Source organism: Astatotilapia calliptera, chromosome 20 (assembly GCF_964374335.1).
Source record: "Astatotilapia calliptera chromosome 20, fAstCal68.1, whole genome shotgun sequence".
In the NCBI taxonomy this organism is placed as follows: domain Eukaryota; kingdom Metazoa; phylum Chordata; class Actinopteri; order Cichliformes; family Cichlidae; genus Astatotilapia; species Astatotilapia calliptera.
Window position 1 is genome coordinate 3,264,289 of NC_137441.1, and position 25,242 is coordinate 3,289,530.

Here is a 25,242-nt window from a genome sequence, read left to right on the forward strand (position 1 = left end):
ATTTCACTTCAAAATGAGGTATTAAAAACCAACCAGTTGTATGTACAGCAAGTAAAATGTTGTAATATGAATAAGGAACACTAGAGGTCAGTGTTCATTCAGGTCATGTCCCTGATACTGTGACACAAATGATCACGTCAAGAAAAGCATTTTTGTCCTTTTCATTTATTCTGTCGTAGCCATTGTACAATGAACACATCTGGTGTGTGTCCCGTTTGCCTCCAGATGATTAAACCTGATTACTTTAAAGCTGTTAGCGGGACAGTACTGCAGCTAGTAGAGTCTAAGCTACTCCTGATGGAAACTGCATCACAATAAAAATAAAAACAAAACAAAAAAATCCATATTTGATTCAAAACCAAAAGGAAAATCTGACATTTAAAATTAAATAAATCAAAAAATAGTTGCTATTAAAGCTAAATTCATTTATTTGATCAATAAATGTAAAACATATTGTTGGGTTATTTATTCAGCCAATTATAAAAGGGACTAAATCATATTAATATACTGATGTAATAACCCTAAAGCAACCATTAATAAAAGTAATTCGGAGAAGTTATTTTTTTAACTGTGATTTTAATGATTGTGTTATTTATATATTGCCTCCTCAAGTACAGAGCGATCTGCAGGTGAAAATGTTGCTCTATTCCTCAGTTAATTAAGAGGCCAATTAAACTGCTAATCTATTGATATTATGCTCATTAATTACAAATCACTGTACTGCTTATTCTATTTACATTATGAAATAATTTTCATCATGTTTGTAAATGGAAACATTTTTCAAGCCGTTTGGAAAATGAAATATTGAATAATAATAATAATAATAATAATAATAATAATAATAATAATAATAATAATAATAATAATAATAATAATAAATATTATTATTATTATTATTATTAACTGGGCATTTGTGGTTCGTATAGGCATCATTCATTTATCAGATATGCAGAGTGGTCCACTGTGGGGACTCCTTGTGACAAGGGAGCAGCTGAAAACATGCCAACACTCCCGATTTTTCCGGGAGAATCCCGAATTTCAGTCCCCCCGTCAAATAGAAGTGTGAGATGGTCGAAAATTTACGCCAGCGTCCGGTTATATTTTAGACAGCAAGGAGCAGACGGTGACGTAATTCTGAAGGCTAGACCGTCCAATTTCACAGTCGCTTATTTCCGATCTACCTGGTAAGTATGGCTGAAAATATCTTCTTCAGTGATATTTAAAAAGATTTTTACTCAAAGAGTGTAAAGACATTGATAAAGAATTACATGTTTCAAGTTCAGCCTACATCACCTGTGAAGTGCATAACTTGGAAAAAGCCAGATCAAACCAGACAACAATCAACCACTTAATCGATCAGTTTAGCAAGGTGGCAAGAGTGGATCAATAACTAATGACTAAACAATATAAGGAGGCCATTATGAAGTCATTCTGTGATTAAAATCATGAAAATTACAATCAGATCAAATACAATGCTAATAGCATAAGTCATCCATAAAAAACATAAAAATGTATTTTTTTATTTTTAAAAACAATAAAAATACAGCGACAATATTACCCAGAGAGGTGGAGAAGTTTTGAATTCAGTTAGGTTAACACACATAAGCACCACATTTAGTTTATTTATATGAGATTAAATTGAGTAACTAGGATATATACTTTGAGCGAACTACAACTATGTTGCTGTTTTTCACATATTTTTAAAAGATACAGTACCGCACTATGTCTGCTCAGTCATGCTGCTCATGCACGAATTTCTAAGTGCTCCTAGTGGGAGTTGCAGCCTGCACAACACAACGCCCACTAGGAGCATTCATGCCTGCATAAACTACCTTTTGCCTTTAAGTCCCATTTCTATGACTCATTTAAATCCTCTTCTAACTCTGTTGATGCCTCAGAGGTGTAAAATTGTCTCTGTGCCTGTCGAGTTAGTCCTTAAAGATTTTTAATACCAAAACAATGTTTTGAGCTGTTGCAACCTGATAATAACTTTGGTCCTGCTTTTTCTAGAATTTGTGCATACTGGATTATTTATAGTTTATAAAACATTTGTTTGCAATTTTTACATCTGCAAAATCAAAGGCCAGCTGAGGTTAATATATTTAAATCTTATTAGAGATGCTGCCATTCAACTGAGCATCTTATCTTAATGTAACAGTTTAACTGTTAAAATACTGCATTTGATGCCTTGTAAATGTGCATGTCATCATTTTTGGTATTAGGGTCATTAAAAAAAAAGTTCAAAAAATGTCAACATCTGGTTCCATTTCCAGGAGGAATGTGTGTAATCCATAAGCTTCTACACTCCAGTCTTCTGTTTTATCCAGCTGCGGTATTTGGTAACCCGAGTGTAGACGCCGGGTGCGTATATGCGAGCGCAGCCTTTGCCCCAGCTCGTCACACCTGCCAGGAAAAAACGCCCGCGGGAGTTGGCGACAGACAGGGGCCCGCCGGAGTCACCCTGAGAGAGAGCAGAACATTACAATCAACTATTGCTGTGAAATATCTGCGACTGAGCTGCGTCCCAAGAAGCATCACATTACAAACAATTTTGAAATCCACTGTATTCTTAATATTCTGTTTTTTGATATTGTCAATGTGTTTATACAAAATGCTACTGTATTTAATCAGTGCTGAAGCAACAGTCACCCCAATGCACTTTATACTGTATTATTCAACAGATCCTACATTATTATAATAGTCAGCTTTAGCTTTTGGGTGCTACTACAGGTGCCTTTGACGGTGCAAAACGTTTTGTCGACATTGTTGTGTTTGTTGGGTAGAAAACTTACAGTACAGCACTTCAGAGTCACACTGCTAGCGATTGAAGACTTATGTATATTTGACCAGCTGAACGCATTCTGTACTGTACAGGAGACACGGCACGAGATTGATTGACAGTGGCCTACGGCCAATCAGGACACACAACACAATGCGCTGTAAAAAAAAAAAAATCAGCGAAACAGCGAGGCCACGTAAGGTGAACCGCGTTATGGTGAGGGACCACTGTACTGAAAACCAACCAGTTGTATCTGTTGTAAAATGTGCCAGGACTATGTGATGTAATATGAATAAGAAACACTAGAGGTCACTGTTTAATCAGTTCATTCCCTTTATACATGTCATGTCCCTGATACTGTGACACAGAAGCTCACATGAAGAAAGGATTCAAGAAAGCATAGCTATCGTTTAACAATGAACACATCTGGTCTGTTTCCTGTTTTTCTCCAGATGATTCAACCTGCGAGCAGAACAGTACTGCAGCTGGTAGTGTCTATAATAAGCTACTGCTGATGTAAACTGCATCACAATTAAAAAACAAAAAACTTAAAATTAAATAAATAAATAACAATAGTTGCCGTTAAGGCTAAATTCATTTATTATGTTTCATATACATACATTGGTTGCTTCTACTGTGTAAGTTTCCCTTAAGTTGCAACGTCTGGTGCCGAAAACCTTTATACCATTTATTAGTAATTACCTTTGCAGACTGGTCTTAAAAATAATCAGAAGTTATTGTGAGCTGCATAACTCACCCAGTGGGTTTTTTTTAAGGTTTAAAGTTTTAGGCATGGCCCCCTTAACAGCACAGGCAGCATAGGCTCTACATCATCAAATTGACTCATCTGTGATCATATAGCTGTGTGGTACCACACTCCCAATACATTTCACTTCTGCTATATTATTTTTAACCTGTTTAGCATAGCATGTAGCTATGTGGAGCCTTATGGACTTAGCTTGCTAACCAAGCTAGCACTACCTACTCTCTTCATGCACTTCCTACACTCTTCCAGACATGGTCACTTTTGGCTCCAGAAAATCACATATTATAGAGCTATGAAGCTAACACTGAGGCTGATGAGTAGCTCACAAACCAGTAGGTGGCAGTGAAGTGGCTGTATGCATCTTTTATATACAGTCTATAGGTTCCTCTTTGAACTAAGCACCCTTGTTTAGTAAATTCATCAAACAAATGCAGCTGTAAAAACCAAAACAGCAGCAAAGTACTTCACCTTTCCTCTCACTATTACGAGTGTGTGTGAATTATCTGTACCTTACAGGTGTCCACGCCTCCTGAAAGGACTCCAGCACACAGCATGTTACCTGTGACCCTGTAATTCAGTAGAATATTACACAGCCAGCTTTCGATGATCTTAACTTCCGCCTTCTGGAGGATGGCCGTCGCGGCACCTGACAGACAACAAAGTCGTGTTCTATAAAGCTTGTTGATGAATGACAAAGCAATTCACTACTGTTTGATCCTGTTTATGCTGTTTTAAAGGCAGCACATAAATCCTAATTTCAAAGTGGGGTTTATAATCAATCGTAGCTTCTAACAAGTTGCTAAAACCTTGAACTCATTTGGTTACCCTCTATTCTTTACTCAAGTCAAGAAAACCTTGCTTCCAGTGGTACACACTTTTGAGTAAGAAATACAGGCTAGGCAAACACATTTATAGGCAGCTGTAAAACAAATATGATGTCAACACAACCTCAAGTTGTGGATTATAGCTAGAATATTTACTCTTCTGACCCTGTCTGTTGCTAGGTCAGGTTTTTTAGCATGCTGTATTGCTCCTGAGGTGGATTCCTCAAGTGATAGATGACAAGCCTTCCCACCTTGACGGATTTTCCATCGTTTTCCACTTGAGGATCTGATGCACCTTACGGTATTGTAGGCCTGTATCACCCACATGTTCACACACAGTTGGTTATACATAAGACCACTGACTGACATTTTCTCAGTTGCATTTTTGGACTATAGGCTACCCCTTGGACAAGTTTTATTTGGGACTGTCAATAATAAGAAAATATTCTCCACATTTGAAAGGTGTGTGAGATCTTCCTTTGAATGGACACTGAATTTGAGAAATCTGTTTTCTATAACAGTTTAGGATTCAGGTTACCAGGGTGCACCCAACATTGAGAACTGAGAGCTAAGACTTGGCCAAGTCTTTATATTAGTAGTTTTATGTGCTTTTACTTTTATTTGTTTATTTTTCATTTCTTTCTTTAGTGAAGGTTACAAATCATCTTCTTATGGCCTCTGACAGTGGACTCATCTCTGTGCTTGTCCTGCTAGACCTCAGTGCAGCGTTCGATACTGTCGACCATAATATCCTATTAGAGCGATTAGAACATGCTGTAGGTATTACAGGTACTGTGCTGCAGTGGTTTGTATCATATCTATCTAATAGACTCCAATTTTTGCATGTAAATGGAGAGTCCTCTTCACACACTGAGGTTAATTATGGAGTTCCACAGGGTTCAGTGCTAGGACCAATTCTGTTTACAAGCTTCCCTTTGGTAATATCAGAAGACATAGCATACATTTTCACTGCTATGCAGATGACACCCAGCTCTATCTATCCAATGAGTTAAACTGCAGGAATGTCCTAAAAACATAAAGACCTGCATGGCCGCTAACTTTCTGCTTCTTAATTCAGATCAAACTGAGGTTATTGTACTCGGTCCTGAAAATCTTAGAAATATGGTATCTAACCAGATTCTTACTCTGGATGGCATTACCTCGGCCTCCAGTAACACTGTGAGGAACCGTGGAGTCATTTTTGACCAGGACATGTCCTTCAATGCACATATTAAACAAATATGTAAGACTGCGTTCTTCCATTTGCGCAACATCTCTAAAGTTAGAAATATCCTGTCTCAGAGTGACGCTGAAAAACTAGTTCATGCATTTATTACTTCCAGGCTGGACGACTGTAATTCATTATTATCAGGAAGTCCTAAAAACTCCCTGAAAAGCCTTCAGCTGATCCAAAATGCTGCAGCAAGAGTCCTGACAGGGACTAGAAAGAGAGAGCAGATTTCTCCTGTATTGGCTTCCCTTCATTGGCTTCCTGTTAAATCCAGAATTCAAAATCCTGCTCCTCACATACAAGGTCTTAAATAATCAGGCCCTGTCTTATCTTAATGACCTTGTAGTACCATATCACCCTATTAGAGCACTTCGCTCTCACACTGCAGGCTTACTTGTTGTTCCTAGAGTATTTAAAAGTAGAATGGGAGGCAAAGCCTTCAGTTTTCAGGCCCCTCTTCTGTGGAACCAGCTTCCAGTTTGGATTCGGGAGACAGACACTATCTCTACTTTTAAGATTAGGCTTCAAACTTTCCTTTTTGCTAAAGCATATAGTTAGGGCTGGACCAGGTGACCCTGAATCCTCCCTTAGTTATGCTGCAATAGACGTAGGCTGCTGGGGGATTCCCATGATGCATTGAGTTTTTCCTTTCCAGTCACCTTTCTCACTCACTATGTGTTAACAGACCTCTCTGCATTGAATCATATCTGTTATTAACCTCTGTCTCTCTTCCACAGCATGTCTTTATCCTGTCTTCCTTCTCTCACCCCAACTGTCGCAGCAGATGGCCCCGCCCCTCCCTGAGCCTGGTTCTGCTGGAGGTTTCTTCCTGTTAAAAGGGAGTTTTTCCTTCCCACTGTCGCCAAAGTGCTTGCTTATAGGGGGTCATATGATTGTTGTGTTTTTTTCTCTACCTATGAAGCGCCTTGAGGAGACTTTTATTTTGATTTGGTGCTATGTAAATCAAATTGAATTGAATTTTTTCCACACTTGTGTAAAGTGCCTTATCCCTGTGGTTGTCAAAACTTATGGTTCGCTAAAGGCAGCTGGTTCTTTTCAGTCACATTCCTGTCTCTGTCTCTCTTAAACACACCCCTGTGCTCCTATAGTTGAACCTATTGGCCCATTAATATAATCTATTCAGTAATTCCCCTTACTGTGTTACATTGTCATCACCTTCCAGTGTAGAAAGATATTAACTTTGATACAGTGTTTCAGTACTTCTTTATTCTCATCTCACCTCCCTGCAGGGTAGTCCCCCAGCCGGTGATCCAAGCATCTTGGCCTGATGGGAAGTAGTAGGTGGAGGAAGGCAGGCAGATGGGTCTGATGTGCTGGGTTAGGCTGACTCTGGTGTCCAGCTCCATCAGCGCGATGTCACTGTCTTCAGTGTATCTGTTGTAGTACCTGTGAGTGATGATCTGCTTCACACCCCTCTTTACTGTCCACTCATTGGTCTGGTTCTGCACTTGCAATCCCAGGAAAGCCTCCCATTTGTGAGCCTGAGACAGCCTGCACCATGAAAACAGTCAGGGATGTAAACAAATGCTTTAATTGCAATTGTAATGTAATTACACTTCAAATGAAGATGGTTCAAAAATATTAAACAAGGATTAATGCTGAGAAAAGACATGCAGTATTTAATAATGACGCAGTAAACTATCTTTTGCCTTCATTAGGTCACATTTGTTTGATTTAAATTCTCTTGTAATTTTGTTGATGTCTCTACTTTCTAAAATTGTCACTGTAACTAACTGACTAAATTCTTAGTTTTTAACACCAAAACAATGTTTGGAGCTGTTGCAGCTTCATAGTAAACTGACATAAAGCTTGCTTTCAAAAAAAAAAAAAGATTTTTAGACACAAAGAATTTTTTGAAGCATGTAAATATAATAATAACCACTGCAGCCAAAAAGAGAGCCTGACAAGCCCAGTTGTAAGTAAGCTTTTAAGACTCGACTGTACACTGTGTTCCTGTTTTCCTCTGAAACAATAAGCTCCGTTGGAGCAGCCTTTCAACACCTCTCTCTGTCTCTTGCTAGCAAACTTGAACCAGACAGTAAAGCTAGTTTTCGGCTACGAGCCCGACACGAACCCGAAGTATTAGCCAGAGGTCCCTTTACTACGGTTCAGAGCCGCAGACGTGGCCGAGGTAACAAAAGAGTACAAACAAAAAGAAAACTATTTTCACTAGCTGTCAAAAATGAATGTGTACACTTATGTCTGCATTTTTATTTTGTTAAATACAAACAAATATAGTAGAAGTGCTGACATGTGTCTGGCCAGAAAGAGAGGACCAAATTATTTATTTGGTAGTTTAATGAAAGGCTTCAGTTGCAGTTTTGTTTTGTTATACAATATTTGAAATTGCGCCCTGAAATCAAACAAACACTACATTTTAGGAAATATTTGTGAGTCTTTTCTTGTTTGTTTGTACTACTTGAACACTGAAGTGGCCCTCCAATGTGATGATGGTGCCAGCAGTGGCCCGCGGCTGATTTTAGTTTGAAACCCCTGCTTTAAAGGAATTTGAATCCTTGTGCCGAGGGAGGGGCCTTCCATATCCTGTGGAGTGGGAGGGGTACAGACTGGAGGAGCATCCCCAGGCTGCCACCTTGTATAAAGTGATGCCTACAGACTTCCATTGTGAGCATGTGCAGCTTCCAGGAGGTTCCCATTAAGGATAGAAGAAGAAGGGGTGGGGAGGTGGGGTGCACTGCTATGGTCCCGCCTTCTCTCCAAGCATCTTGCCACACTCTGCCTCTTTCTCTTTTCACTCTGTTGTTTGTTTTGGTGTCTGTATTCATGCGAGTACTCTGCCTGGGTTCCCGCCCTGCACACCTGAGGAACATCACCCACCTAGTGCTGACGAGTTGTTGCTGCGACCTCTTTGCTGGATCGTTGACCTACCTCGTTAGTGACTTTCCCAGTGTCTCATCCCTGGTGTATAGTGAGAGAGTGTTCCTACGTCTGAGAGAGAGCTTTTATTGTGAACTGGATGTGTGAGCCTTCCCTCTATGTCCCCGGAGCCTTTGGATAACAATCCCCTGTGTCTGTGCTTTTTGGATTAAGTGACTGTAAAATAAATCCTTTGAAGTTTTAAGAAAGAAGCAAGTCCCATGTCTCGAGTCCTGCCAGCTCCATTGGATGTGACAAAAAGTTTTACATTTACAACAAGAAAGAGCAGGTGAGGTGGCTACTAGTTTTCAGTTCAATTCAACTGTGACACATTTGTAAAACCAAACCACAACAACAGTTGCTTCAGAGCACCACGTTGTGAGGTAAAGACCCAATAATAATCAAGAAAAAATCCCAAACAGTAAGACAACTTTTCCATTTTAATAGGAAGAAACCTCGGGCAGAAAAAGGCTCGGGGAGGGGCGGGGCCACTTTTAAATACTCTAGGAAAAAGGAGTAAGCCTGCAGTCTGTGAATGAAGTGCTCTATTGCAGTGATATGATACTATGGGCATTAGATGGGGTCTCATTATTCAAGGTCTTTTATGTAATGAGAAAGATTTTAAATTTAATTCTGGATTTAACAAGGATCCAATGAGTGAGAAACATGCTCTCTCTTTTCTACTCCTTGTCAGTACTTTCGTTGCTGCACTTTGGATCAACTGAAGTTTTTTCAAAGTGGGACATTTATGTCCAGCACATCCCACAGATGCTAGATCGTTAATCCCCCACTGTTCCTTCCTTGGACAATTATAGGTATGTGGCGAGTTTCCTGCTGCAGGCGCAATGGACGCACCTGCGTGGCATCTACAAACCACTCCCCGCCACAAGGTACATAGTGACCACTGCAGACTGGGAACTACAGGAGAGACAGTTTTGGAGATGCTCTGACGCAGTCACCTAGCCATCACAATTTGGCCCTTGACAAATTTGCTCAAATCCTTACACTTTACAACATTTGCAGCAATATTTATCACTTAAAATAGAGCTCCTACTTGTAAACTGTAGTGTCTTGGACGCAGTGGGCAGCAGTCAGCAGCCAGCGGTCACTCAGCACAGAGGCTCCACACATGTGTCCTAGCCCCTTGAAGTGGAGGCTCACCTGCCAGGGCCACTCGCCCACATTAGCTCCCCGACCCCCCACAATACGAGTGCTACTGTACAAACTCGTACCGCAATCTGAAAGCAAACACAGATCTTAATACACTAGAAAAATCACACTGCAACCATCTGTGGGTGAGTGTGTGGTAAACGTACCACAGTTAGCCTCGTCAGAGCCGTCCTCACAGTCCTGCTCTCCATCACACTCTGGGTTCAGTTTACTGATGCAGAGTCCATTACTGCAGTGGAAGGTGAACGCTGAGCACACCACTGAAGCTAAATGAAAGGAGACACACATGACATTAGTCTCTAAGAAAATTCTAATACAAAGGCATCTTTTAGGTCAAAATATCAATTAAAATGTTTTTTTCATGAAATCTAATCTTAATTTTTAGTATCTCCAAATCATTTATATTAGCTTAAAGTTTTGTCATTCTTCACATTCATCAGGCCAGTGTTTCCCAACCACTGCTCTGGTGTTCCATCCATCCATTCGCTTATCCTTTTCAGGGTCGCAGGGGGCGCTGGAGCCTATCCCAGCTGTCATAGGGCGAGAGGCAGGGTACACCCTGGACAGGTCGCCAGTCTGTCGCAGGGCCAACACACAGAGACAGACAACCATTCGCACTCACATTCACAGTCACACCTATGGGCAATTTGGATTAACCAATTAACCTATCCCCACTAAGTGCATGTCTTTGGACAGTGGGAGGAAGCCGGAGTACCTGGAGAGAACCCACGCAAACACGGGGAGAACATGCAAACTCCACACAGAAAGACCCTGGCCTGATGGTGGAATTGAACTTAGGACCTTCTTGCTGTGCGACAACAGTGCTAACAACCATGCCACCGTGCTGCCCTGTAAAATAATTGCACCAGAGCAATTATTTTGCTCTGGTGTTATTTATTTAAAATTATTTAATTTTAATTAACTGGTGCAAAAAATACAATTTAATGATTACAGCAAATACTAAAATCATTGTTGGGCATCTGTGCTTTCAATGCAGTGACTGGTAGAGTAATTACTCTTTCATGTCAGTAGGTGGCAGTGGGTAGCGAAAAGTGAGCTTGCTAAGTTAAGACAATAGAATTAGTGATGCATGTGGTACGTGGCAGTTGGAAGACATACAACAAAGCTGAATAAATATTTGAAAGGAAAAACTGTAGACTCCAAACTGGGGCCTGGACAACATTCTAGTCCAGAAGAGCCGAGTATGAGTGGTGGTCAAAAGAAAGCAAAAATCGGTGGGCTCGAGGCAGTACAGCGAAAGTTATCTTTTGTTTGGATTTACTTTCACTGGAGATCCAACTGCACCAATTCTATTATGTTTGTGTGGGGAAAAGCTCTCAAACAGTGCCATGGTCCTAAGCAAGGTTAAACACCATCTGCACACAAAGCATCCCTCACTTCAAAACAAGGACGCAGACTATGTTGTTTGCCTGCGTGAACATGCTGAGAAACAGGTAACTTTAATGAGAAAAAACACAAAGGTGTCTGAAAGAGCTCTCAAGGCTCTCAGATAGCACTTGTGTTATGAGAGATCTCAGATAACACAATTGCCAGACTTTCTAAAAACTAAAAACAGAGTGCGATTAAGAGCTGTTGAGGAAGAGCTTCATGTTTGCCGTTCTTCAATTCCTGCCAGAGTGTCATCTTTGTGTTCTGCTAAACAGGCCCAGGTTTCACACTCAGTGTAAAAAGATCAAGAGACTAACTTGCCATTATGTGTACTGTATTAGGCTAGAATGTGTCATTTTGGTTTGGTTGGTGGTGAGCCGTGGGATATTTTTAATCTATAAAATGTGCCGTGACTCAAAAAAAGGTTGAAAAACACTGCATCAGACACCCGTCTTTTCCACGACAGATGCAGATCCTATTTTTGCATCAATATTGCCCATTCACCAACAAAACTTTTCACTTTTCAAAAACTATTTGAAAAGTGTTTTTTTCTATCAGACCTTTGACCCAAAGCTCCTTTGAAAAAGCCAATTTCATTACAATGCCACAGCTTAGGCTGCTCTCATTTCCAGAAAGCTCTGAGTACATATGGAAGTTAATAAATCACAACAAAAATTTCTGGCACAACTTCACATGCTTCCAAGGTGCATGGAGAGGATGAAAAAAAATCACAATGCGGGGACTCCAGCAACACTTAAAGGGAAGAGGAACAAATTTATTGACTGACCAACACGTTTTGGCTTTTAAGACAGGTGGAGATTATGTGTGTTCCCCCCATCAATAGAATAGAATAGAATAGAATAGAATTCAACTTTATTGTCATTGCACATGTCACCAGTACAAGGCAACGAAATGCAGTTTGCATCCATCCATATTAGCCATAATATAGATATATTACAAAATATATATTAGCAATAATATAGGTATATAGATATATTACAGAAATGGGACTGTTATGGGTTTGTTACAATGTACACGGTATGAAGGTATGTTATGAATATGCTATAACTATAAGTATGTACAGGCTGTAGTTGGTATACAAGCTATGTACAGGCTATGAACAGGATATAAATATGAAACTATACATACATATGAAATATAAAGCTATACAGAAATATGCAAGTTATAAACAGTTATAAACAGTTGTAGAATTATAAGGATCTAGTCCAGTATTTACTTGGGCGTGACTTAACCAATTAACCAATACCAACCTGTTATATGTCAGCTGGTTTATCTATGAAGATGTGATTGGTTAATTTAATTTTTTTTTCAGTTTCCTGCCTTTTATTTAAGCAAACTTCTACTATGTGTTACTTTGACCCTGATGAAGGCCACAAGCCAAAACGTGTTGGACAGTCAAAAAAGTTGTTCCTCTTCCCTTTAAGTGTTGCTGGAGTCCCTGCATTGCATACATGTGGAAGTTACAGTGAAACCAGTCATTTCTTGCACTAAATATTAGGGGCTAACTTTAACTCTTTTTAAACGTTAGACAAAGAGATGTTTGATGGACTTACTGCAGTTGATTTCATCGCTGTTGTCCCCACAATCGTCCCAGCTATCACATTGAGAAGTATTGCTGACGCACCTGTTATTGTTGCACTGGAATTTTCCTGGACAAGCTGATAAGACAAACACAAAATCAGTTCATCTATTTACCTGATTCAGAAAATATGTTAGTCTTACAAGGCATGTAGATCAAGTCGATCAAGTAAATCAAGTTTTTATTTTCCTCTCTCATGCTGACCTCCCATAAGGAGCCCAGTATGAGTAGATGTCTCTTTTTGCCCTCCTCCACTTGCTCATTGTATTGTACATTTCAATCTTTTTTTCCAAATTACCACCTGTCTCTGATCTGTCTTCCCACGTCATGTCTTTGCTATGTATGTATGGTCACGGGCAGAGATGGGCAGTAACGCCTTACTTGTAACAGTGACAGTGACGTAAGCGAGTGCGACGTTCGTGACAACAGCTGTGTGCAGATCAACAATGGATCATATATCGAGTGTGGGAGAGAGTGTGAGCGTGCAGCGTTTAAAGCGTGGAAGTACTGACCTTACTTTGAGTTTGATTCCATAAAAAGTGACAAAAACATTAGTGTCTGCTGTGTGTGGGAAGAAAACTTCTTTTTACAGCGAAAAAACCCCCTAAACTTCCGAGCAAGCACCGAGTAGCTACGACGTAATGGGAAACTCACAGAGACACTCGCGGATTCTTCCACACCTGCACCAGGGTAAACCTCCGCCTACCCCACTCCTGCTTTACAGGTGAAAATAGAGCAACAGGACCGCTGAGTCTTTGGTTTTATTTATTTTCTGCTGTGTTTTACTTGCATCTATTTGAAAGACTGAGTGTGAACACAAAAATATTTTATTTTATGTGCTGGAAAGAGCAGAAAATAGGTTTAAATATTAAACAAATTTCTTCCAGTCAGAGAATGGTGCATATAATTAAATTTTTGCTTGATGCATAAAGTTTAAAAAGATTAAAACTAATAAAACAAGTTTAAAAAAAAAGAGACTTTTCCATTTGATTACATTTTGTATGATGGATTATGCAGAAAAAGTAGAATTGGGCTGAAAGATCTATCGCTCTATCACCTATACAGGTTGTAAATCGTGTTTTTAAAAAGTAACTAAGTAATTAATTAATTTTGAAAATAAGTAATCAGTAAAGTAACGGGATTACCTTTTTGGGGAAGTAATTAGTTACTGATTACTTTTTTCAAGTAACTTGACCAACACTGGTCACGGGTCTGTGCGTGTGTGTGTGTGTGGGATCCAATTTTGATGCAGGTGTAAACATTGCATGTAACAAATAAAAGGCTTGATTGATTAAACTTTACAAAAAGACAAGTTTGATGAACTCACTGCAGTTGATTTCATCACTGTTGTCACCACAATCGTCCCAGCCATTACAGTGAGAAGTATTGCTGACACACTTGTTGTTGTTGCACTGGAACATTCCTGTACAAGCTGAAAAGTCAAACAAAAATCAGTTTATCCATTTATCTGGTTCAGAAAATGCGTTAGTCTTTCGTGTAATCACTTATTTAAAAAAGAAAAAAATCATCTTAGTGATCGTTTGGGTTGAAGTCGTTACTCATCAGTGAAACCCTGGTTTATACATAGAATGAGTTAAGCTAAGTGTTGATTATGTTGTTTGTTGCTTTTGATGGTGACCACTATACTTTACATATATATTTATCTCAGTAAGTACAAATAATGGATCGCATTTATATAGCGCTTTTCGGGGCCCTCAAAGCGCTTTACAATTGCACTATTCATTCACACACTGGTGGAGGCAGCTACAGTTGTAGCCACAGCTGCCCTGGGGCAGACTGACAGAAGCGAGGCTGCCATACTGCGCCATCGGCCCCTCTGGCCATCACCAGTAGGTGGTAGGTGAAGTGTCTTACCCAAGGACACAATGACTGAGACTGTCCGAGCCGGGGCTCGAACCAGCAACCTTCCGGTTACAAGACGAACTGCCAACTCTTGAGCGACGATCGCCCAAAGCAGAATAGTTTTAATTTCTGCTGGTCTTGATACAGTTTTCTTTATCTGTGTTGTCACCATAGAGATCCAACCCATGACACAGGCATTATTTTGGTTTATATGGACTTTTTTTTATATTGTATCTTAGAAGTATCCCACCCTAAGCTGACACTCCAAAAGATGGGATAGTAAAGAACGGACTTAGATAGACTGAGTGTGACTGCCAGTTCTTCTTAAACAATTTCTAGTTGAGATTTAGTCCACATTTGCTGCTAAACCTTCCTTTTAGACTTCACAAAAGGAGAAGTTTGATGGACTCACTGCAGTTGATTTCATCGCTGTTGTCACCACAATCGTCCCAGCCGTCACATTGAAAACTCTTGCTGACGCACTTGTTATTGCTGCACTGGAATCTTCCTGGACAAGCTGATAAGACAAAAAAAAATCAGTTAATCTATTTACCTGGTTTCTACCTACTTTAGAAATTGCTGCAGTCCTTCAGTCAAACTTTTTTTTTTAAAGACAAAAATATCTTAGCAATCAGTTGGGTTGAAGTCCACAATGAAATGCTGGGTGACACCTAAGAGGAGTTTGAGTTAAACTTAGTGGTCAGCATGTTGCTTGTTGATTTTGTTGAAGATCATTATATAGCATTACAGCACAAGGTGAGCAGACTGGACATTTAACTGTAGAGATATTGCGCAAATGCAAGAAGGTTACAACTCATCTTCTTATGGCCTCTGAGAATGGACTCATCTCTGTGCTTGTCCTTCTAGACCTCAGATCAGTGTTAGATACAAATGAATATCTGCTTTTCTCTGGTCTACGGAGCTTGGAAAGAAAAGCATCTGGATTTCTTTAAGTTTCCTTATAGACTCTGCTAAATACCTTCAAAAAATTACTGTCTGTACTTTTCACATTTCACATATGTGGCATACAGGCGATCGTGGCTCAAGAGTTGGCAGCTCGTCTTGTGATTGGAAGGTTGCCAGTTCGAGCCCCGGCTCGGACAGTCTCAGTCGTTGTGTCCTTGGGTAAGACACTTCACCTACCGCCTACTGGTGATGGCCAGAGGGGCCGATGGTGCGATATGGCAGCCTGGCTTCTGTCAGTCTGCCCCAGGGCAGCTGTGGCTACAACTGTAGCTGCCGCCACCGGTGTGTGAATGAATAGTGCAATTGTAAAGCGCTATATAAATGGAACCCGTTGTTATATGCATTTTCGTCACATATTCCCAGTGAAAATATTTGTTTTTAAAAAGAAAACAAACAAAACAATACAAATTGTATCTGAATTTACTTTGTTTAGCCAAAGGAATCTGGGAGTAGCTTGCTTCAAAACCAGGGAAGTTTTCCTTCTCATTTGTGACCAGCGTCAGTAACATGACATTTCCAGAAGAGAAGAAGGACAATGACTTTTGAGGATTCCCACACTGTCTGAGAAAAGAACACAGAGACAGAAAGGTTAACCTTTAAAGAGGAACTTTACAGAAGCCTGAAAAGCCTGTTTTATTTCTGATAACACACAGCAGAGATACCACAGTCCTGGGGCAGGATGCATAAAGGATGTGTGTGAACAAAATTCCTCTTCTTGAACATACACTGGAATTTATAGTAAAAGACTGGTGTTTTAAAAATACACAGCTATCCCATATAGTTTAGACAAGGTTTATACATGGTTTTGTTATGTTTTTTTATAATTGTCTTTTTACGTAAGTTAAACAGGAATTAAAGAAGTTTGCATTTAATTTCCAAACACATCTAGTTCATTGTGAATGTTATAATTCCATCAATTAAAAAATTTGTGCATGTTTCATGCATCTGGCCTGCATGGTACATCTGTGCATCCCTATAATAAGGTGAAACGTCAAACACACAGAGGTCACCAAACGCAAGACCTTCAGTTAAGATGGACATACATAAATCTTTAAATGTCTTATTTAGCCAGAAAAGGCTGGAGTGCCCACTCCGGGTCGGGGATGAGTTCCTGCCCCAAGTGGAGGAGTTCAAGTATCTCGGGGTCTTGTTTGCGAGTGATGGGAGAAGGGAGCTGGAGATCGACAGACGGATTGGGGCTGCGGCTGCAGTAATGCAGACGCTGCACCGGTCCGTCGTGGTGAAGAGGGAGCTGAGTGTAAAAGCGAAGCTCTCAATTTACCGGTCGATCTACGTCCCTACCCTCACCTATGGCCACGAGCTGTGGGTAGTGACCGAAAGAACGAGATCGCGGATACAAGCGGCAGAAATGAGCTTCCTCCGAAGGGTGGCTGGCCTCTCCCTTAGAGATAGGGTGAGAAGTTCGGCCATCCTGGAGGGGCTCAGAGTAGAGCAGCTGCTGCTCCACATCGAAAGGAGCCAGCTGAGGTGGTTCGGGCATCTGACAAGGATGCCTCCTGGGCGCCTCCTGGGTGAGGTGTTCCAGGCATGTCCCACCGGGAGGAGGCCCCGGGGCAGACCCAGGACACGCTGAAGAGATTATATCTCTCGGCTGGCCTGGGAACGCCTTGGTATTCCCCCGGATAAGCTGGAGGAGGTGGCTGGGGAGAGGGAGGTCTGGGCCTCTTTGCTTAGGCTGCTGCCCCCGCGACCCGGCCCCGGACAAAGCGGATGAAGATGGATGGATGGATGTCTTATTTTTTCTGACCTAAAAACCCAAACATTCAGTCTACTCAGGCAACAAACAGAAACTTTGAGATAACTGACAGTTTAAATTCTGGGAGAGGGATTATTTGTCTCACTCTGTCAGAGCACGTTTCTCTATGGGAGCCAGCGAATCATAGGCTTTGATGAAGTCGCGCTGACAGTCGTCCTCCAAGATCAGAGTGTGAAAGTCGAGCCTAACTCGGTGGCCGGGTTCCGCCCGAAGCCTCCACTGGAAGTTGGCATTTGGAGGATAAGGATAGTCTGGAAACCCCGGAGAATGCACAATTCCACGATTCCTGACATGGATGTTGAAGAACTTCCTCTCTAAAAATATGTTAACAAAGTAACATTGCATCATTGTTACTGTGCAACAGGATATGAAGGTCTTATGCTTTGTAACGTATTCACCTAAATAAATAGACTCTTTTACATTTTGAGGCAACTTAAATCTGTTTTAAATTATTTTAAGAAAATTTAAGCTTTACATTTAGAAATGCTTGAAGAAAACCCAGTACTCACTAGTTAATTTGGACCTGGTCAAGCGTGGATCTATAACTGTAAACACAAAGATAAATGTATTAGTAAATCACATAGATAATAAACTTTGCAGTCCTAAACACCTCTCTGCTTCTTCTCTCCTCCTGTTAAAATTGTGGCCATTTGAAAAAATAAATAACTTGTAACCATTTTACAGATGTAACATTATCTACAGCTAATTTCACTACCATTGGTAATTATTTAGAGTCTTTTTATTCAATTGATCTTTCTGAGTTAACTTCAGTAATTACTTCCTCCAATACCCATTCCTACAAGACTGCTCAGGGAAGTCCTACCATTAATTAATGTTAATGAAAAGTTTCAGGTTTCAGAGCTCATCACAGCACAGAAACAGCTTTAGTGAAGGTTACAAATCATCCTCTTATGGCCTCTGACAGTGGACTCATCTGTGTGGTTGTGCTAGACCTCAGTGAAGCATTCAATACTGTTAACCATAAAATATTATTACCGTGATTAGAACATGCTGTAGGTATTACAGGTACTGTGCTGCAGTGGTTTGAATCATATCTATCTAATAGACTCCAGTTTGTGCATGTAAATGGAGAGTCCTCTTCACACACTGAGGTTAATGAAGCGCCTTGAGGCGACTTATGTTGTGATTTGGCGCTATATAAATAAAATTGAATTGAATTGAATTAATTATGGAGTTCCACAAGGTTCAGTGCTAGGACCAATTCTGTTTACATTATACATGCTTCCCTTAGGCAGCATCATTAGAAGACATAGCATACATTTACACTGCTATGCAGATGACACCCAGCTCTGTCTGTCCATGAAGCCAGATAACACACACCAATGAGTTAAACTGCAGGAATGTCTTAAAGACATAAAGACCTGGATGGCCGCTAACTTTCTGCTTCTTAATTCAGATCAAACTGAGGTTATTGTACTCGGCCCTGAAAAGCTTAGAAATATGGTATCCAACCAGATTCTTACTCTGGATGCTATTACTTTGGCCTCCAGTAGCACTGTGAGGAACCTTTTTTGACCAGGACATGTCCTTCAATGTGCATATCAAAAAATATCTAAGACTCCTTTATTTGCACAATATCTCTATTATTAATTCATTAAATCTCAAAGTGACACTGAAAAACTAGTTCATGCATTTATTATTTCTAGGCCAGATGATTTCATCTTATAATCAGAAAGTCCTAAAAACTCCCTGAAAAGCCTTCAGCTAATCCAAAATGCTGCAGCAAGAGTCCTGACAGGGACTAGAAAGAGAGAGCAGATTTCTCCTATATTAGCTCCTTGTTAAATCTAGAATAAAATTGAAAATCCTCTCTTAAATAATCAGGCCCCATCTTATCTTAATGACCTTGTAGTACCATATCACCCTATTAGAGCACTTCGCTCTCGCTCTGCAGGCCTACTTGTTGTTCCTAGAGTATTTAAAAGTAGAATGGGAGGCAGATGACATTGACTGTGACAGAAGTTATAAGTGTAAGTAGTAAAATCACAGTCTAATGTGGATGGAAAGATGGCGCTGTCTAGTCCATGTGACACTGCGAGTATTTCACCTGCTAATATACTGCATACAACCTTCTTGACTCTCACAACCATGCAAGGGGTGAGAACTTTCCACCTCACCCCATTAAGTTAATACAGTGTCCTCGCTGAGTGCTCTCTTCTGAGGCTCCACTAAACACAATTAACTTCAAGGCACACATACTGCCTAAGTGCTGTAAGTGCAAAACAAACATTGCAGTTTACTGAGTATATAGCATGCTTCATGCAAAGTGTACACAGTCTCCTTTTTTTTCCACGTAGTTGCTTGCGTCAAACTTTACATCTATCAAATTTAGTAGTTTTACTAATTTACTAGCAGGCATTAGTAGGCCATTATTCTTCTTGCAAGAAAGCGAATTTTGCTTCCCAGCTCATCGTCATCAAAATATATGGACTGCATATGGTGAATGTAGCTTCCCTGGTGTATTTTCACTTGTCAGATCTGAGCACGCTGTGAGAAGTAACTCACTTTTGCATTCAAACATGCAGTGCCAAACAGTTTAATAGCCAAAACAACATTGAACAGCACTATCTTGCACACAAGACTGTATTGTTGTTCAAGGTCTATGGATGTAGGTTGCCGTGCTTACATTGAGACTCTCCTTATCAAAAGATACCAATGATGCTTGTAAGTATAATACTTATGATTCATATTTATGAAGCATTACAAGCACAACAATTATCGTGTTTGATCATTTTTTCTCTTAACAATTGCATTCTTTCTTACTCAGTTTTGGATTTCTCAATGATTTCACATTATCTCAATTATGGCAAATTTATTGAAAAGATGTAGGATCCATCCATCCATCTTCTTCCGCTTATCCGGGAATGGGTTGTGGAGGCAGGAGCCTAAGCAGAGAAGTCCAGACCTCCCTCTCCCCAGCCACCTCCTCCAACTTATCCGGGGGAACACCAAGGCATTCCTAGGCCAGCCGAGAGATATAATCTCTCCAGCGTGTCCTGGGTCTGCCCTGGGGCATCCTTCACGTCGGACATGTTCGGGGCACCTCGCCCAGGAGGCATCCTTGTCAGATGCCTAAACCACCTCAGCTGGCTCCTTTCAATGTGGAGGAGCAGCGGCTCTACTCTGAGCCCCTCCCGGATGGCTGAACTTCTCACCCTATCACCAAGGGAGAGGCCAGCCACCCTTCGAAGGAAGCTCACTTTGTATGATCTTGTTCTTTCAGTCACTAGATGTAGGATTTGTTTGGCAATAAAGTTGGTAACAAACGATGAAAAAACCTGTGGAAAACTGAACTTAATAAATCTGTGAGCTGTCAAACCTTGTGAGATGATGCTGCTGATGTTCAGGGTGTCACTGGGTTTCAGCAGCCCTTGTCCCTGTTGGCTCCATTCACTTTCTGCTGGAGGCTCCAGAGATTCAATGGCTTCATCCACAGTGGTCCGTTCAGGGACGGGGACATCAATCTCCGACTCATAATACACCACAATGCTGTTGTCCCCGCTGTCACCCTCACTGCTCCACAAAACACAGAGAGGATTTATACAGACTTTATTTTTAAAGTGCCCCACTGAACAAGAGAGTTCAGTATTTTAGGTACAAACCAATCCACCATATTAAAACCAATCATACTCTGCAGAATCCCAAATGGAGCTGCAATGCCAAACTTAGCAATGGAAGACACACCTGAGTGACGGGCTGAGGTTGAACATCAACAAGACTGAGTACTTAGAAGCCGGCCCCCAAACCAACCGGAACATCAGCGTTGATGGAAAAGATCTGGCGAAGGTGTCTCACTTCAAGTACCTCGGATCGATGATCAGCAACGATGGCAGCATCCTGCCAGAAGTACAAGCCAGGATTAATGCGGCCTGGATGAAGTGGCGCTAAGTCACTGGTGTTCTGTGTGACCGACGAATCCCCGACTGCCTCAAGTGAAATATCTACAAGAGTGTAGTGCGCCCTGTGGCCCTTGATGGATCCGAATGTTGGCCGGCAACCGCAACGCACGAACAGGCCCTTCCCACAATGGAAATGCGGTTGCTGCGATGGTGCCTGGGCCTGACACGATGGGACCACATCATGAACATCAGCATCCGAAAGCGGCTGGGCATCACACCGATCACAGAGAAGATGCAAGGAGCGCGACTGCAATGGTATGGGCACATGGTCAGAAGTGATAAAAACTCAGTGGCAAGAACAGCACTGCGACTCAGCCCCCAAGGCCGGCGATCAAGGGGCAGACTAAAAAGGTGATGGATGGATAGAATCAAAGATGACGTGAAGAAGATAGGTGCCAACCTGAACGATGCCCTTGATCGTGCTGAATGGAGGCGGCTTTGCAGAAAAGCGGATCCGGCAGAGTGGCAATACTGCTAGGAGGAAGAAGATCAAATCATCTGCAGATTCATAAACTTTTGCATGTATAACCAGCACAGAAACTGGGTGGGGCTACATGGCATAGGTTTCCATGGCCAAGGCACTCCTGTAGCTGCAATGTATTGATGTCTCAATACTTTTGTGTATAATGTATCTACGCATGCCTCTGAGCATTACTGAGCCCCGGGCACACAGCAGTGATTGTCCTTCCTTTGACCTTTTGGTCAGAACGAACTACTGGATATCAGGAGCAAGCAACAGACCAGCTGTTCTGGAAGCGCAGTCATAACCATTACATCTTGATACATGTCAGAGTTGCACTGACTCTAATCCATCTTAGGAAACATTACCTTCAAGAACTGACAGTTCAGCACCCTAACATCTTTAACTAGATAAGCTGATCACAGTGAACAAATGACAAACACACAACACTTAGCAGTCAGCATGACACCATGGCCAACTGACAGGCACAGTCAAGTTCCTGTTTCACAGTACCTGAAGGCCTGGACGGAGTTGCGGTTGAAGTATTTGGCCAGCACTGAGTTTTTGGAGTAAATCAGTTTGAGCTGAAAGAGAAAAAAGTCACACATCATTGCAGTGACTTCCTTTAATTGCCTCAACAAAGACAGAAACACACAACAGAGGAAGCCACAGGTTTGTGATAACATCAAGATTACAATACAGATTCATAGCAAGCAGTCATTTTGATCCAAATCGACAGGATGGCATGGCGCGTTATCTTTATGGAAGCATCAGAAGGTAGGTACACTGTAGTCATAAAGAGACTGTAACAATCCTCAGACAGGCTGTGGTGTTTAAATGATGTCCAGTTGGTACGAAGTGGTCCAAGATGTATCAAGAAAATATCCCCCACATCATTATAGCACCAGCAGCCTGAAGTGTTGACAGAAGGGATGATGGAGTCATGGTTTCCTGTTGTTTTACACCAAATTCTGACCCAAATGTCACAACAGAGACTTAGAACTCAAGACTTTTTGAATTTCTTAGAGTTGATTTTACAGGCCAATTTATGAAACTGTATGCGAATAGAACTTTAGGATTGTTGTAATCTCACAATAAATGCTTTTATAGTGCTTAACAAATTTATTCGGCCACCATCCACCCTAAGGTTTATGCCGCAGTTGCCCCGAATTAGCAGCATCGGTAATTACCCAAATTATTTTTTATGTTTCCCCCATGGTTAGTCAACCAGTATCAGCAGGCTCTGTGACAAAAATTCTATATTTTTTCATCTTAATGCCATTTTTTATGTCATTGAGATGCTAAATTACTGTTATTTACTTTTGTTGGTGTTTTAGTGGTTGAATGTTATGCTTGATTAATTTCTGACTTGTGACAGTGTGCTGCCTCAAATTTGGGTATAAAAATGTCAATTCAGTTGGAAATTCCTCACTGTTGTTCAAAATGGTCAAATATAAAGAACTCACTGAAAAGGAAACCGTGTGCATTAAAGCACTTTGTGATGCTGCTCTTTCTCACTTTTATGACAGGTGTGTATATTTCATACTACTCTTCTTTGTTTCCTGAATAATTCTTTCTTCACAAGATAAAAACTGGAATCATCATAAAGTCCATAACGTGTCATAAAGCATATATGCTGTGAATCCGTTAGGTCTCACCTGTTGGCTGACTTGAGCGGCCAGCTGAGTAAACTCTGAGCTGCTGGGGTCTTCATGCTCTGGCAGGAATCGCTGGTTGCTGATTCCCATGGAGCCGATGTAAATTCTCTGCACCGTGTCATTGTTGTGTACTAAAGACACACAAAATGTTTAAAATATTTTATACACAACCTGGAATTTTTTCAAAATTTACTCAACTAAATTGAAAAAGTTCATTTTTGAACACTTAGATAAAAAATGTCACTGTTAGCTGTGAAAGCATGTTTTTCAGAAAAGTTACCCGAGTTATACCAAAACCTTCAACTGCAGCAAGTTTCACTTTATATTAACAGGAACTAATACAAAATATTTGTGGGAAAGTAACACACAGACCATAATACAGCACATACACAAATATTAGAATACTTAATATTGAAACACAGCCTCCATCATGACTTGTGATAGTTTGAAGAACTGCAATTATATAGCAAATAGAGAAATGAATGTGTTATCAAAACTGGCTGCAGTGGGGAATTGTTTTGCCATTAGCTTATAGTCAGCAGTAGACTGATTACAGAACGAGCCATCCTTTATTTACAGTTCTCCCATCATCCTGGAAAGAAGGTTCATGTTCTCTGTAACCCCCACAAATGTGGCATTGATAGAAAACCCAGCATGTCCTCTTGACAGTACGATAGGACTGAAATAGATTGTGTAAAAGGTGAATGACATAGAGGTCTCGGATTCATGTCCTACACAGAAGACAAAAATGAATTGCTGGGTCTTAACCTGACTTGACTGCTGTCACTTTTTAGTTATGGGGTCACAAATGCCAGCTCTGCAAAATGAATCTGAAAGGACTGCACACAACAGCAAAGTTCAAATTCTAGTTAGTGTCCTTATTTTATATTTGGCTCCATTTTTATCTATTTACTTATCTTTTAGTTATATATATATATCTGTTCTTAGTAAGTTTGTTCTTATATTCCCTTTTATTGTAGTGTAATTAGTGCCTTCAACCTGCTGAGATATGTGGTACTTTGTTAAAGAGCATTTTATTTAATCATGTCTTAATTTCCCTGTTTCTATTGTAAAGGGCGTTGGTGTACTGTTGGTTTTTTAAATGTGCTATATAAATAAAGTTGTATTGTATTATGTTGTATAAAGGCAGCTTACAGTGAAAGGGCCAGGGCAGCAGTTGACTCATCACAAGCAGAATAGCGACTGCTATCAGCAGGGTGACTCCTATCCACACCTTCATCCTGCAGAGATGAAGTTACGTAAACAGTTACAGTTTATGTAACTGTAGACAGAGAGGGAGACCACTGTTAGAGTTTATCAGTTGTTACAGACTAAAAAATATTCCACTGAAATACAAAAAATGGTATTATGAGGAAGACAATGACACGCAGACACTGCAGAACTGAAGACGGCACACAAGGACTTTATCAGCCACAGAGTGCTGCAAGGATATTTAAAGGAACACATACAAGATTTGGCTATTAAAACATTTAAGCTATGACAAATATGAACTACGAAAGGAAGCCTTTAAAGGGACACTGACCACAACAACAACAAGAAAAAGATATTTGAGGAGTGCCTTGAAATTTTAGATGAAGTAAAGTGTAGCATCAATGATGACAGAATGTTAACAGGTTTTCAAGACTATGCACACATATCTGTCTAACACAGCTATAGGGTCGGGCTGCATGTCTGCATTTCTTTTCAGAACATTTGCAGAGGAACCCACTGCAGCCCAGCACAGATGCATTTAGTTCTTTGTTGACTGAGACACTGTGCTGTGCTTTATAACGCCTGTAGAAGAAATCACAGCACAGGTGGTGCCATCTCCACAACGATGCACTTTGTTCTAAAGTGTCTGCATATGCCACTGACTGTAGTTCTGCCTTTAATATGATTTATATTCATATTGTGCTTAGCAAAAAGGATTAACCTTCAGCT

At 40.6% G+C, this 25,242-nt stretch overlaps 1 protein-coding gene and 1 long non-coding RNA gene across 3 annotated transcripts in view; one reads left to right on the top strand and one right to left on the bottom strand.

The window, feature by feature from the left end:
- Positions 1 to 25,242, top strand: part of LOC145423319 (uncharacterized) — a 412,017-nt gene that overhangs the window by 245,512 nt on the left and 141,263 nt on the right. The window lies entirely within an intron of this gene.
- LOC113013416 (suppressor of tumorigenicity 14 protein homolog) lies at positions 150 to 24,586 on the bottom strand. 2 transcript variants are annotated; one of them, XM_080295618.1, is made up of 15 exons: positions 24,457 to 24,586; positions 23,302 to 23,432; positions 22,157 to 22,227; positions 20,604 to 20,797; positions 17,773 to 17,808; positions 17,349 to 17,577; positions 15,911 to 16,047; positions 14,933 to 15,037; positions 13,985 to 14,089; positions 12,632 to 12,736; positions 9,815 to 9,934; positions 9,553 to 9,736; positions 6,841 to 7,112; positions 4,055 to 4,191; positions 150 to 2,461 (listed from the first exon to the last, which is right to left on the bottom strand). In XM_080295618.1, exons 1-15 carry the CDS (start codon positions 24,539 to 24,541, stop codon positions 2,300 to 2,302), a joined length of 2,073 nt encoding a protein of 690 aa, XP_080151744.1. In that variant the 5' UTR covers positions 24,542 to 24,586; the 3' UTR covers positions 150 to 2,299. The 2 variants fall into 2 exon arrangements, with proteins under 2 accessions (XP_080151744.1, XP_080151745.1); XM_080295619.1 differs by lacking the exons at positions 22,157 to 22,227; positions 23,302 to 23,432; positions 24,457 to 24,586 and adding an exon at positions 20,969 to 21,659.